This window comes from Merops nubicus, unplaced genomic scaffold (genome assembly GCF_000691845.1).
Source record: "Merops nubicus isolate BGI_N331 unplaced genomic scaffold, ASM69184v1 scaffold224, whole genome shotgun sequence".
Lineage (NCBI taxonomy): Eukaryota > Metazoa > Chordata > Aves > Coraciiformes > Meropidae > Merops > Merops nubicus.
The window spans coordinates 86320-99263 of NW_008605997.1; the positions used below are offsets into that span (position 1 = coordinate 86320).

Consider the following 12944-nt stretch of genomic DNA (forward strand, 5'->3'; position numbering starts at 1 on the left):
AGATTTGTATATAATCATTACTTGATTTTAGGTGTCTAGATTTTAAAGAAGAATCTTTCCTGTGTACTGGCAGCCTCTTACAATGAAAATCCATTGCAGTCACTTTGTGGAACTTGATGTAAAAATAATTACAAAGATGAGCTTACTTGAAATTTTTCTTTCTTTGGCTTGTAAGAACCGCATCTGTGGCACCACGAATGCTTATGTGGGGAATGTGAGGATTTGAGATTGTTATCATGAGGCAGAATTAGCACTGTAGTAGCAGCAATTGCTGTGTTTTTTCCTGGAAACAGAGTTAAGTCAATCTGTAATGTAGGAAGGAAGATCTACATGATCCCGGGCACTGTTTTGGTTGGAGAAAACTTCAGTGGGTCACTTCTGCTGACAGTGACTGTTTGGGCTGTTTCTGCACTGTTCTGAAAAGTGAATGAAGCATCACTGTATTGCATCTGTGCCTTGTGCTGTTGAAACAGCAGACATTTTCAGATAAGTGCAGATAAATTTTCATATTCACTGAGGGAAGTAATGAAAATCAGAATGTCAGTTTTGATTTATTATATTCCTAGAGGATAGTGTGCATGGGTGCTTTTTGTATGAGGCTGTCTATGCTGCAGAGAGATTTAATTTTCAGCAGGGAACATATAATGCAGCTTACTTGATTGCAAATTTGTTTGAACAGCTTTCAGCTTTATATTTCCCAGTTAGGTAATGTAGCTTTAGATACTAATTGCATAATTGGCTTGATATGAGTCACACAGATTTAAAGTACAGCGCGCCTGGTCCGACTGCTTGTTAGCTTTAAGTGGCTTTTGTACAATAGCTGCCATACAACTGATTTTAACTCTTTCATTTATTGAGTTCTCTTCCAAATAATTGTTGTCTGAAGAAGAAGGTTTTTCTTGGTACTCAAGGAATGGCTGCCTTCATTCATGAAGTTATGATGCTTCATTCATGAAGTTATATGCGTGTTTTGTGGACTGGTGTAAGTTCTAACTGGCACACCAATGTGATGAAATAAAGTGATTTTTAAAACTCAAAAATGAGTGCATGGCACAGAGAGCATCTTCTCTACCTATTTCCTGTGGTTTCATTTTCCTTTAGAGGGTGGTGGGAGGGGTCATTTTCCAGTCACAATCTGTTTTGAAAATAGCGAGTTCAAACCTAAGATTTCTTCTTTCATTTCTCCATTTCACAGGCCTAAAAGATGCTACAGGCTCTGAGAGTGATGGTGGCGACTCTTGCAGCACAAAATCAGAAGGAGCCAATGGAGGCACGACAATCCAACCCAAAAAGGTCAAGGGTGTTGGCTTTGGCGATATCTTCAAAGACAAACCTATAAAACTACGACCCAGGTCAATAGAAGTTGAAAATGACTTTCTCGCAGTAGATAAGGTATGTGCCATCTCTTAATTCTCTCTTGGTGTTGGTTTAAAGACGTTTTTGTCATAAAGTCCTGTTCACTGACCAAACCTTCAAGCTTTATGGTAATTCATTCCTAATCTTTCTGTTGGCAAGTTTCTGCTTTTTTTTTTTTTTTTGCTTTCGCTGCACACCGGAAAATGAATTCTAGTGAGGTTAGCTGCCTGCAAAAACTGTTACTTTGATTAAAGATTTACTCCTCTGTTCATACCTCTGTCTGCTTAATTGGCCTTTTTGTTTTGTTTTGGTTTGGTTTTTTTCCCCCTAAGAAAATACTGCTTCAGAGAAAAAGACTGCAGAGGCTTTTCAGGTTTTCAGTTACTCACATAAGAGGCAGGTAGTGTCACAGTTTGCTTAAAAGAAAATGAATCTTTGGCAAATATCTAAATATCTCAACTTAGTACTGGCTTTGGTGATTTAAGGGATGCTTTCAAACATCACCTAGCTTTGTTTAAAGGGATTAGCAGAAGAGAAGGCGTATTTCTTATAGGTTTGTTCTATGTATCGCGAAAAAACAGTCCTGAGATTAACACCTGGGGAAAAAGTTTACTCTCTGACAAATTGACAGACCATCTTTTTAAAGAGGGCTCTTTGTTCCAAAGCCTCTTAAACTATCAATAAGTAAATTAGAAATAGAGACCAGAAAGCAAAATGAGATGTTTCTAATGAACTGGAGGAGGCAACATTTTTTTACAAAAAAAAAAAAAAAAAGAAAAGGGATTGATCTCTCTAATGTGTGTTCATTAGGGAAATAAACAAAGACAAAAAAGTGAACTGTTTCCTAATGAAGTAACAACTAAAGAAAAATTTGTGAAATCCTTCCTTTAGGGGAACAGTTAGATTTGCATAGAATTACTGGTACACTGAGGAGTGTTAGGAGGCTTCCGCAGCGTGGAGTTCTGCTATGGGCATACTTATCCGACGCATTTTCTTTGGCTGCAGTGTGATTTTAAGGAAACTCCTGGGAAGCTGCTTTTCTTCTCTGCTGTGACAGCTTCTCACCTTTTTGGATGTGCTTTTCAAACTGTCTGTAGAACCAGACACTGCAGGAATTGTATCTGTTGGCCCAGAAGGCTTTTGGTTTATAACCTAGATCACTTCAGTGACCTGATTTATAGCCCAGCACCTACCCCCACATCCACCCTGAGTTACGGTGGTACAGGAGAAGGGAGGATCCTGCAGGGTCATGGTGGAAACTTCTTAAATTATGCTGAGGGAGATTTGGTTCATATTTTACAGGAAACTGCAATTTGCATTCTGGGTAAGGAGGGTATTGAAGGACTGGGATAATCTAAGTGAAGGAAAAACCTAGATACTTCATAAAAGTCGGCCCCCTTGGATACAAGACAAGGACAGGTCAATCCTGGTGGTGTTCACTGAGTGATAGCTAATGAGCCTTCTTCCTGCCAGATTCAAGTCAGCTCTGCGTGCTTTCATAGTGCTTTTTGCGAGCTTTCATAGTGTCTTTCTGTTTAAGGTGCAATTAGGCTTTATGAAAGCTTTGTAAGTGCACTGAAAAAGAATTTTACCAGAGCATGAATTTGCTTAATAAAAAGTTTCTTGGGTTTTTTAAAACCCATTTTGGAGGACATTTGTTTTTATAATTTGATAGCTACCTGCAGTCTTACTTACAAGTCCAAATCGTTCCTTAAAAGACCAGTGTGAGGAAAATTGGTTTGCGTGTTGGAAGCAACTGATGGCAGGCAGGGTTAAACTTGTGCATGGCATTACTTCAACCTTTTTTTTTTTTTGACTCAAGACATAACAATTCCTGTAGCATTAGGAAATGTGGATTTTATTAATGCATTTCTACAGGAGGTGAGCTTTAAGTTACTCCCACTTCTAGGTGTGTAAAGGAAATACATGGTGCAGGAAGATAAACACACCATTATAATTAAGGTTATAATAGTGCTTATAATTGATGCATGACATGAGCATTCACTTGTAAGAGTAATGCATATGTAGGCACTGACCAGAATTCACAAAATTCAGTTCTCCAGAGTCCGATACTGGCAGATTAGGGTTTACAGATCATAATGCCCTGTTAATGCCACATGAAGAATTTCTTGTGATTTCTTGTGTCTGCGGTTTACTATAATTGTAGCTATATTTAGAGCAGTGATTGTAAATGTGAACTGATTAAAATAAATTATGAATCCTCTGAACTCTGGAGTCCCTTGTTTTAATGTGAACTGTTCACAAACTGTTTGTGAAGTATCCTTCATTCCATGAAGGGAAATCTTACTCCACTTTGTGATAATGAGAAATATTCCCTTTGTATTTCACAAAGCACAGATATTTGTGCAGCATTAGTCAACAGGTTTGTTACCCAGCCAAAAATTAAATACGGAATTTTCAGAAAATTCCTAAAATTTTCCACCCTACCCACTGACTATCCTTCATGTGTCTTCAGATTTCTTTTAAAGTTCGCATGGTTAGTGAAAAATAATGGCTTCATTTTTTGGAACAGAGACCATTATTTGTGTTTCAAGTGTGTAGATAACTAAAAGCAACACTTCTTTGCTGTGGTTGCTTTTTTCCTGTGTAGGGTCAGAGTGGTTAACCTTTGAGCAGTGCCATTCAAAGGCTTTGGCACTGTGGTCTTTGCCTACTATGTTTGCACCAAAACATAAGTCACTGACACAGCATTAGGTTACAATTACAAAACATTAACCTCCCAAGTATTTCTCTTCTGGCTGCAAGACATTCCTCCCACCTCATCTCAGTCATATTTGCCGTTTAATGCTGACTGAGAGAGAAAATCCTGTGTTACGTTTGTCATTCCAAGCAAGGTCATATTTAGCTTGAGAGTTCTGCATTCTGGATCAAAAGTGTTGTAATGTACGATGCAGAGTGCCAAACTGGTACAGACTTTGCTCTAACAATGTGGGGTTTAAAGGGATCTTTGCCCTAGTATGTGCCTTACACATTTACAAGAATCCTCGTTTTTTTAATAATTTGTAATCTTTTGAAGAAGCAGAAACAACACTTTCCTCAAATCCTTTTTTTTTTTTTTTTTTTTGTTTTTAAAAAAAACACCAACCTCGTTCTGAAGTTTGGAGACCATAAAACTCTTTCTGTTGCATCTTGATGCAGTTCTTGATGAGAAAAATTATATATTACTGTAATGTTGCTGTTACTTTTTTTATTTAAAATGCTTCCTAACGATTGCTGATATTTTTTTTTTTTAAAGCATCAGTAAACTACTGAGAGAATTTTGTAATATGGGATTATTTAGAACAAGATAATTCCTATGGAAAATGTCAGTCCCGTTTACAGAGGAATCAACAGGGTCTCGTTTTTCTTGGCATTATCACTTTGTGTTCCTAATGTGTTTTCAATTTTATGAATCATGAGTTTAGATCATATTTCATGCAGAGGAATATGAATTATTGTGTTGTTAATTTAAGAAGGCTTTTACACAAATATTGGCAGGAGTATGAGGGCAGAAAGGATTGCTGCCAGTTGAGCAGAAGCAGATACATCACGCTCTTTTGAAAATCCCCAGGCAGTTTTATGTGCTCCATGTGTTAGCCTAGTGTCAATAACACAGGATATAGTGGCACTTGTCTATTAAGGTGATCAGTAAATTCTCTAAATAAAGGCAAAACTGAGGAATTGCATGAAACCCCATTGATTTTATTGACGTGCAGAATTCATTCCTTTGCTTTTCTTTGTTCCAAAAATAACAGAAGCAGATTATCCTAGGGGAAGAATCATAGAATCATAGGGGTTGGAAGGGACCTCGAAAGATCATCTAGTCCACCCCCCCTGCCAGAGCAGGACCACCTAGAGTACATAAAAGTAATGATGCAGTTGTGGGAGTTTTAATTTGAGCTGTGCCATCAGATCTGTGTGGGGGTTTTTTGTTTGTTTGTTTGTTTGTTTTTTAAATTAAATATAACATATTTATGCTTTGTGGTTGTTTTCTTTGCCTGTTTGCACTAATGAATTGGCCACTGACCATGTGTAACTAGGATCAGATTCCTGAGGCTTGCTTGGCTCTGTCAAATTCCCATTACTGATAGGTGTCGTGAGCTAATATACAATGCTGGATATGACTGAAGGTGTAGCTTGCTGATAGATTGTCCAGCTTTGGCTAGGATAGGGTTAATTTTCACCTGAAGCTGTGAGGGAACTACAGCTGGGGTAGACAACCCAACCAGCCCATAGGTTTTTTGATGCCACACTGATCTGAGGTCATGGCTGACAGCCTCTCTTGCCCTTGAGAGCTAACAGGGGCGCTTTGTATTGCTAGCTTTATATCCTATTTTGTTACTGTTATTGTTATTGCTGTTCCTCACTGCTCCTTTCGCGTTGTTGTATTAAATTCTCTTTATCTCAACCCACAGGGTTTTGTATTTTTTCCCTTTTTTCCTTCCTGTTTGAGGGGTGGAGGGGGTGAGCGAGTGGCCACGTGGTACCCAGCTCCCGCCTGGCTCCAAACCACAACACAGATTAATTTTATAATTAAATAAAGATGCATATAGGCGTCTTGTGTCTCCTGAGAAAAATCAGTGTGACACTGTTAAAGTAGCAGAAGCTGTATGGTCAAATAGAAGTTCGAGCTTCACATGTCCTCCTGCTCATGCAGCTTCAAGACATGTAAACAAGTGTTTATGCTTATTTCTTTTTTACTTTTCTTCATTTTGTAGTAGGTTATCTAGAACTTCTGTATCTAGGCTGGGCTTCCTTCCAATAGGATCTATATGTGCTTCAGCTCCTCTAGCAAGATGTTGCATCCTCCTCTCCTATGTATAAAAATAAATCTCTAAATAGGAAGATTAATTTAACCAATACATTCCTTAATCTGAATTAAGTGTTTCAGGTTTGTCTGTGAGTTTGAGCTTCAACAGGAAATGCTAAAGACCGTAATAAGTTAATATAAAATAAAAAGTTTTAAAAAGCTAGTTTTATCTCTCTGGAAGCTGTCCTTACCTTAGAAGAGACTATCAAGGGTATCTTTTAGATTTTACATGTGAGATGTATTTGTAGTTTTCTTCAGGCAAGTCTTTCATAGCTGGCTGACAGCGGTGAACTTGAGCAGAGCTAGATTTCATTAGCAACCGTTGATGAGGTCACATTAGTGTTTGCCAGAACTTAAGGAAATTATATATTCAAGCATCATATGGGGGAATAGTTCAGACACTGTAATGATTTAATATAAAGAGGGAGGCTGTCATGGCTCTAGATCCAGTGACTTGCAAGATCTAGTTAACTGGTGTTTAGGGATCCCTTTCACTGCAAAATGCTGAATTTATACAGGAACTTTCTGTACATATTTAGTATGTTTGGAAAAGAAGTAATGGAGAAGAAATAATGGAAGTAGACACAAGAGCTATTAGGGCTAGAAGCTCATGTCAATTATTAAGTCTACCAGTCTTTTGTAATAAGATAGAAATTTGTCAACTCTGACACTGAGCGCTTGCAAGGTCTGAGTTTCTATTTTGAGCTCGTGAGGTAGGAACCCAGAAGCTGTGTTGGATGTATAGCACTGGCAGTCACAGCTTTGCCAGATCTGTTCTGTCAGTTCCTGCCTGGTTGCTTGTTGAAAACATTTTTTCCCCCTTAATTTTCAGTTGTCATTTAAAAAGAAGTCTTTGAGAGATGGAAGGTGGAGGCTCCCCCTGGCATTCCTAAAGCAGCTGACGATGTGCCCGAGCTCTGCCAGCGCTGCCCAGTGGCACCCGTGGCTGTGGGTGCTGCACACGGCGCTCTGCGCTTGCCCCCGTCACACGGCTCGCTGCTACTGCCTTTTCCCTCCCATGCCTTTGGGGCTGCTTCTCCCCTAACAGAAATGTCGAAGCTAGTGTTCAAATTACTGGGATAATGAAAAAATGGTGCGAGCAAAACCACGTGGTGCTGAATACAAATGCTGTTAAAACCACCTGCTGAGGCAGAGAACGGGTGTGAGCATCAAGTGCGCGTAGCACGTTGCACTTGAAAGCACAGGTTTCTGGCATTCCCTTTGTTCAGAGGCAGGGTGGGTGATGGCAGCAGTGGTCGTGGCAAGCATCAGCAGTGTGTCAAATTCTGTGTAGGAACAGGGGACAGCGCTCAGCTGTTCAAGCAGGATTTGTGTTTTGCTTTGAGGTTGCTGTCTGCCGTAGCCTGGCAGCATCCCTGCCCTAACCATTTATTCTAGTAGCGTCTTGTGAGGAAAGCTACAGGAGAAAGACCCTGATCCCTTCTGTAGTTGTCATGAGAGCCAGGCTGCCTGCAGCAGGGGCTTGCTCTTTCACTGTTGTAACTTTCCGTTCCTTGAGTTCAGCGTGGAAACAGGATTTAGGTTTCTGTCATTATGCAAAAACACAGCATAAACACACCATTGTATGCAAAACACCATTTTCAAATGGTGCCTGATGTTCATAAGGCAGGGTGGATGTTATAAATAAATTCTTTAGACAATTGTTACCCTTTCTGGAGTAACTAATTCACAGCAATAAGAAGGAAGGGTGGGGAAAATACAGTTGGCTCATGAAATGAGGGACAGTCAGAAAGCAGCATGCCCCTTTTGGGGAAGCTGACTCAAAGTGACCCTTGGTACCAAGGGAATGGAACAGGAAATACAAACTCAAGTTTAAAGGGAGAAACAAATTCAGTAACCTTGACTGGCAATGAGTCTTTGCTGAGTCACTGAACTTTGCTATATGAGTGAAGAGTGACTCCTGATCTCCTGCATACTTCCTGCCCTTCCCTGCTATCCCATCAGATACCTGTGCTTTCCTGTTTTATCAGTTTGTTTGTAAAATGTTAAAGCTGCCTCAACAGAGTTGTCCAGGTATGGCCATGGTTCAGCTTTCACATCAGTTTGCACCAGAAGTTTTTGGTGGAGGAGGTTGCCCACACAGTGGTTTGTGCTGCTTGTGATGTTTTTAGGCTTTTGTTTTCAATAACACAGCTATTTGACTCTAAATAAATGCCAGCTAGTTCTTGTCTATGCCACAAGGCTTTACGTGTATATCGTTGGTCTTTATTCAGAAAAGATTTGTCTGTATGAAAGAATCATCAAGCATATGCATGTAAACATTTTCAACTTATGCTCCTGACTTGAGCTACTTGAAGAACATCTAAAAATAAAAGCAGAGTAGTGTAAGAAGTATTCATAGTACCAGAAGTTACTCCTAAAAGCAACATGGAACATCTTGTCTCTTCTCCTGGCACACAGCATTGTGCTGCTGCCAGAATGAACTCTGGAGGGGTGCTCTCTGAGGGAATACTCATGGTTTTTCAGTCATGGTTTTGATTAGGAAATCTTAGGATGCTTCAGCCTAAAAAAAAAGGATGTGTAGGTTTTAGCTAATTAAATTTTATTTCATAATAGCAGCACAGTAAAAATATGTATGCTGTAAGTTGCTCTGGATCAGCTGATGATTGGTTGCTCATTAATCACAGTAAGTCTCTGAATTTCAGTTGAGTCTTTACCATTGCCAAGCTTTGTACCCCCAGAAGTGTTTTAAAAGAATTGTGTAGAAAAAAACAAAAATGCTGCGCTTAGTATTTTAAAATAAAGCTTATCCCCCAAGTTCCAGAGATACGTGATGGAGACAGAAACCGAATTTCTAGGAAAGTTTTGTCTCATGTTTCAACTTCAGTACAGAGAAAATGCTTCAGAAAGTAACCGTACTGACATGCAAGCTGGGCTTTTTTGCTGAGCTTCAAGAGAACTGGTTCACACATTAATGCGTATGTGTAATAGTAGCAGTAAAATCTACCTAGGTAAAATCTAATTGTTATAAATTGATATCAAAAGATGTAAATTAGTGTAAGAAAGACTTTTATGAACAATTCTATAAACTGTGTCTTAAGTGTTTCTAAGTTAAGTTATTTTTTTCTCTTTTCCCACATTGATTACTTTGCCCAAGTTACAAGTGATAGGACAAGAGGAAATGGCCTCAAGTTGTGCCAGGGGAGGTACTGGGAAAACCTTCTACACTGAAGGGATTGTCATGCACTGGAACAGGCTGCCCAGGGAAGTAGTGGAGTCACCATCCCTGGAGGTATTAAAAGATGGGTAGATGAGGTGCTTAGGGTTTAGCAGTGGACTTGGTCGTGTTAGGTTATGGTTGGACTTGATGATCTCAAAGGTCTTTTCTAACTGAAGTGACTATGATTCTATGATTTTGTTGGATAATATGGCTGATTTTTAATTGCTTTGTCTGAGTTGTTAATTTTTTTAAACTTTAAAAAGTTTATAAAACTTCTAATGAAATGACATTTGATATTCTTAGCATGCATGAACTTTGAAAATTAAAAGAACAAATACAGTTATGCAAAAAAATAAAATAAACCATTGGACTTCGGAAATTACATAAATAACTTTTAAAAGACTGATGACTGTAAACCAAACTGGATATAATCTGCAAAGTGAAATTTATACATTCATCTTTTGTTGTCTATTTATTGTATTCGTTAGTTTGTGGAACTTTTGTGAAATAGTTTCCTTTTTTAAATTTTCTCTGTTTGAGGAATATTTTTTTAAAATCATGACTGATTGTAGTTCGTACACTTTTATACCTCATAAATTGTATAAATTATAGATGTGTTATTCTTCTCTCTTAAATACCAGTAATTGTGGTTTTTTTCTGGAACTGAAATTAATGACATGTTGTAGTATAACTTTAAAAAATTTGTGATTGCACAACAGAAGTCTTCAGGAGGGAGACTGCAAGCTCAGTAGACCTTCAGAATTCACTGAATCATGCCTGAACCTGTTCTGCAGCATGGTGCAGGCACAGGGAGTGTTGCTGCAAGGGATGTTGCCTTTTCTGTGAGCCATCATCTCTTGCTCATTTCCATTGTTTACCTTTCACTATGATATTTTTTTCTGGAGGTTTGTACTTGCAAGTGATAGTCCTACTCAGACCAGTTTTGATTTGCTTTCAGTGTAAAGCCAAAAGGGATCTCAGAGATCATCTAATCCAAGCCTCTCAACTGGAATAGGACCAAATTTATATAAATAATCCCCAGGGGATGGCTGGTTTTAGAAAAGCACTCAGTAAAGAAAACTGTGTATCCTCCTTGTGTTCTCATATTTCACTGTTATAGCAGAAAATATATTGTAATATCCTGGCTCTGTAACATAACCTTTTCCTTGTTCTTTTTGTAGCAGCCATGTTGAACAATTTATTGTTCTCCCCTTTTAAAATCTACGTACTGTCTAAGCTTATCAGGTCCTTCCTTATACTGGTTTTTAAAACTGGAAAGAATAATTTATTTTTTTATCTTTTTCATTTATCATTTTAGAGGGTTTTTTCTTGTCCCATAATTGTGTTGGCCTTCCCATGAGAATGCCTCTGTAGAGAATGGGCCATGGGTGCATAGGGAATGTGTTGAGTGCACCTAAGTATGTCCAGAGTAGACGTAATTGTGTGGAAATGCTTACTGAATAGCATATAAGGTCAAATGGGTCTGAGAGTGTATAGTATCTTGTGGCTTGCATAAATATGAATCTTTAATTTCTTCCAAATCATCTGAGAAACCCATGGTGTGTTTTCCTCCCCTGCCCTCTTGCAGTCATTTTAAAGTTGAATGTTTGTGAGGAGGCAGTTTTAAGAATTTATAAGATTTTCACATGGAACAGAGCATCGTCTTAATGACATTTTAGTTTCTTGATCATTTTTCTTTGAAAAACTTTTTTTTTTTTTGTAAGAGAGACTAATACACTCAGAATTTGTCATAAGATCCTTTTCCTGTAGAGTTATTAGAAGGACTTTCTGCCTGGACTGCTCAAAAAAGTCCATACATCCTTGCTCACATTGCCATTCCTAGTTGTTGGTCCCAAGAAGGCAGGAGAGACTAGGCTGGCTTGGGAACAGAGAGGAAACTTCTCACTGTGAGTGAGCAGAGGTAGGAAAAGCTCCAGATTTCCTGTGAAATAAACAAGTGGAACCTTTGTTTCCCGGGATGGCCCAGAGCGTGAGTCAGTGTCAGGGCTGGGCTCCCACTCTGGCTGAGCTGAGCTCATGCAAGGAAGGGGCAGGACTCCAGGGCTCTTCTTGGACACTTCGAGCTGCTGAAAGGCAGCTTGGCTTCACAATGGGAGAGGAGGTATTTCTTTTACAATCAGTTGGGGTTCTTTTCTGTGGCTGTTTAAAACTGTATGTTAATATATATTCTGCAGAGCACTGGATTTGACTGCAGGTTCTTTGGTTCTTCTGCACACTTTGTAGTTGCTGTGTAGATAAAAGAAGGAAAATGTGTGCTGGGGATCCTGAAGTCCATTTCTGCTATAGACGACTGTGAGACCAGGGGGTTGCTGTTGTGTGGAAATATATTCTGTCCTGGCTCTGCTTAGCTTAAGATTTTTCCTTTCAGACTGTTTGACCATTACACTTGCACAGATGGTTTTTATTTCCATATGTTTTGGTTTCAATTTTCTTACTCAAAAGAATAATGTAACTTTACAGTTAAACAAGACTGTCTACAGTCTTTAGGATGTGTTGGTGCTTTCAAATGTTTGCTTAGTAAATAAAAATTCACCTTCCCCACTTTTTTTCCTTCCTAAATGCATTAATAAAACTGCGCTTAATTTTGACAGAGAAAAGAGGAAGAACTTCACTAATTCCTCTTCTGAGTGAGGTGACATGAGGAGTGTTTTGTACAAATGAGGATAACTGATAAGAATAACTTTCTGGAGAAAATGATACTGGTATAATAAAATCTAAATGAAAATTGTCCTTTCCTTCAAGAAAAAGCAAGGAAACTGGAGTCAACTGATGTCTGTAGAATTTTATAGAAAGTTGAATGGAAGGACATCAAGTAAATTGTTTAATGATTTGTGGATATTTTGGGGACTTTCAGTAGAAAAATGTAAATTTATCTCAACTTTGTTTTTTCACTGCTGAAGTCAGTAAGCTGTGTACAGAAATGAAGCTACGAGTTTTCTGAGTTGCTTTTTCTCTTGAAATGTGCTGTGTGTTTGTCTTTTTTTCTGCCTTGAAACAAGAAAAGAGGAAGGACGAAAAGAGTAGTGCAAAAAGTTCGTAGACTAGCAGGCATTCAGTGGGATTAAAAAGTCTATAGGCCAGTTCCTAAAATCGTTTTAACTCCTTGTCGCATGTGTCTCTATAGGTCAGTGTCATTCTGTGTTTCTAAAATAATTCTTAAATACTATGAGCATGAGCTTACACTATTACAGTTAATTGACTAAGAGCTTTGTAAAAGCTTCCCAGTAAAAACCAAGGAGAGGGAGAGCAGACTCAGTTTCCGGGGAGGAAGTCCTGATGCAACAGCAACTGGTAGCCAAGTAATGGCTGTTAGTGCCTGCTTTCTGCTGGGCACTGGGCTACTTGCCACGTGCTGGCCTCCCAAAGAGCAGTAGACCTCCATATGCACAGCTGACAGTTTCTTCTGCAGCAGTCTCTGTACCTAAAGCACTTGCTGAAAAGAAAACTGAAATAATATTAGTCATTTTCCATTTGTGTTTTGAGTTACAGAGCTTCATTCAAAGGAGAAGAAATGAAATTCCAGTCAGTTGAAAGAGAACTGGATGGAGATGCTAATGCCTTTTGCTTTGTCACTCA

At 38.8% G+C, this 12944-nt stretch overlaps 1 protein-coding gene across 1 annotated transcript in view; it reads left to right on the forward strand.

The window, feature by feature from the left end:
* LOC103772162 (SH3 domain-containing kinase-binding protein 1-like) overlaps positions 1-12944 on the forward strand; it is a gene marked incomplete at both ends in the record, with an annotated part of 109662 nt that overhangs the window by 54366 nt on the left and 42352 nt on the right. The window contains one exon of the mRNA XM_008939480.1: positions 1196-1392. Within this exon, the coding sequence (XP_008937728.1) occupies positions 1196-1392 (197 nt within the window). The remainder of the gene's footprint in view (positions 1-1195; positions 1393-12944) is intronic.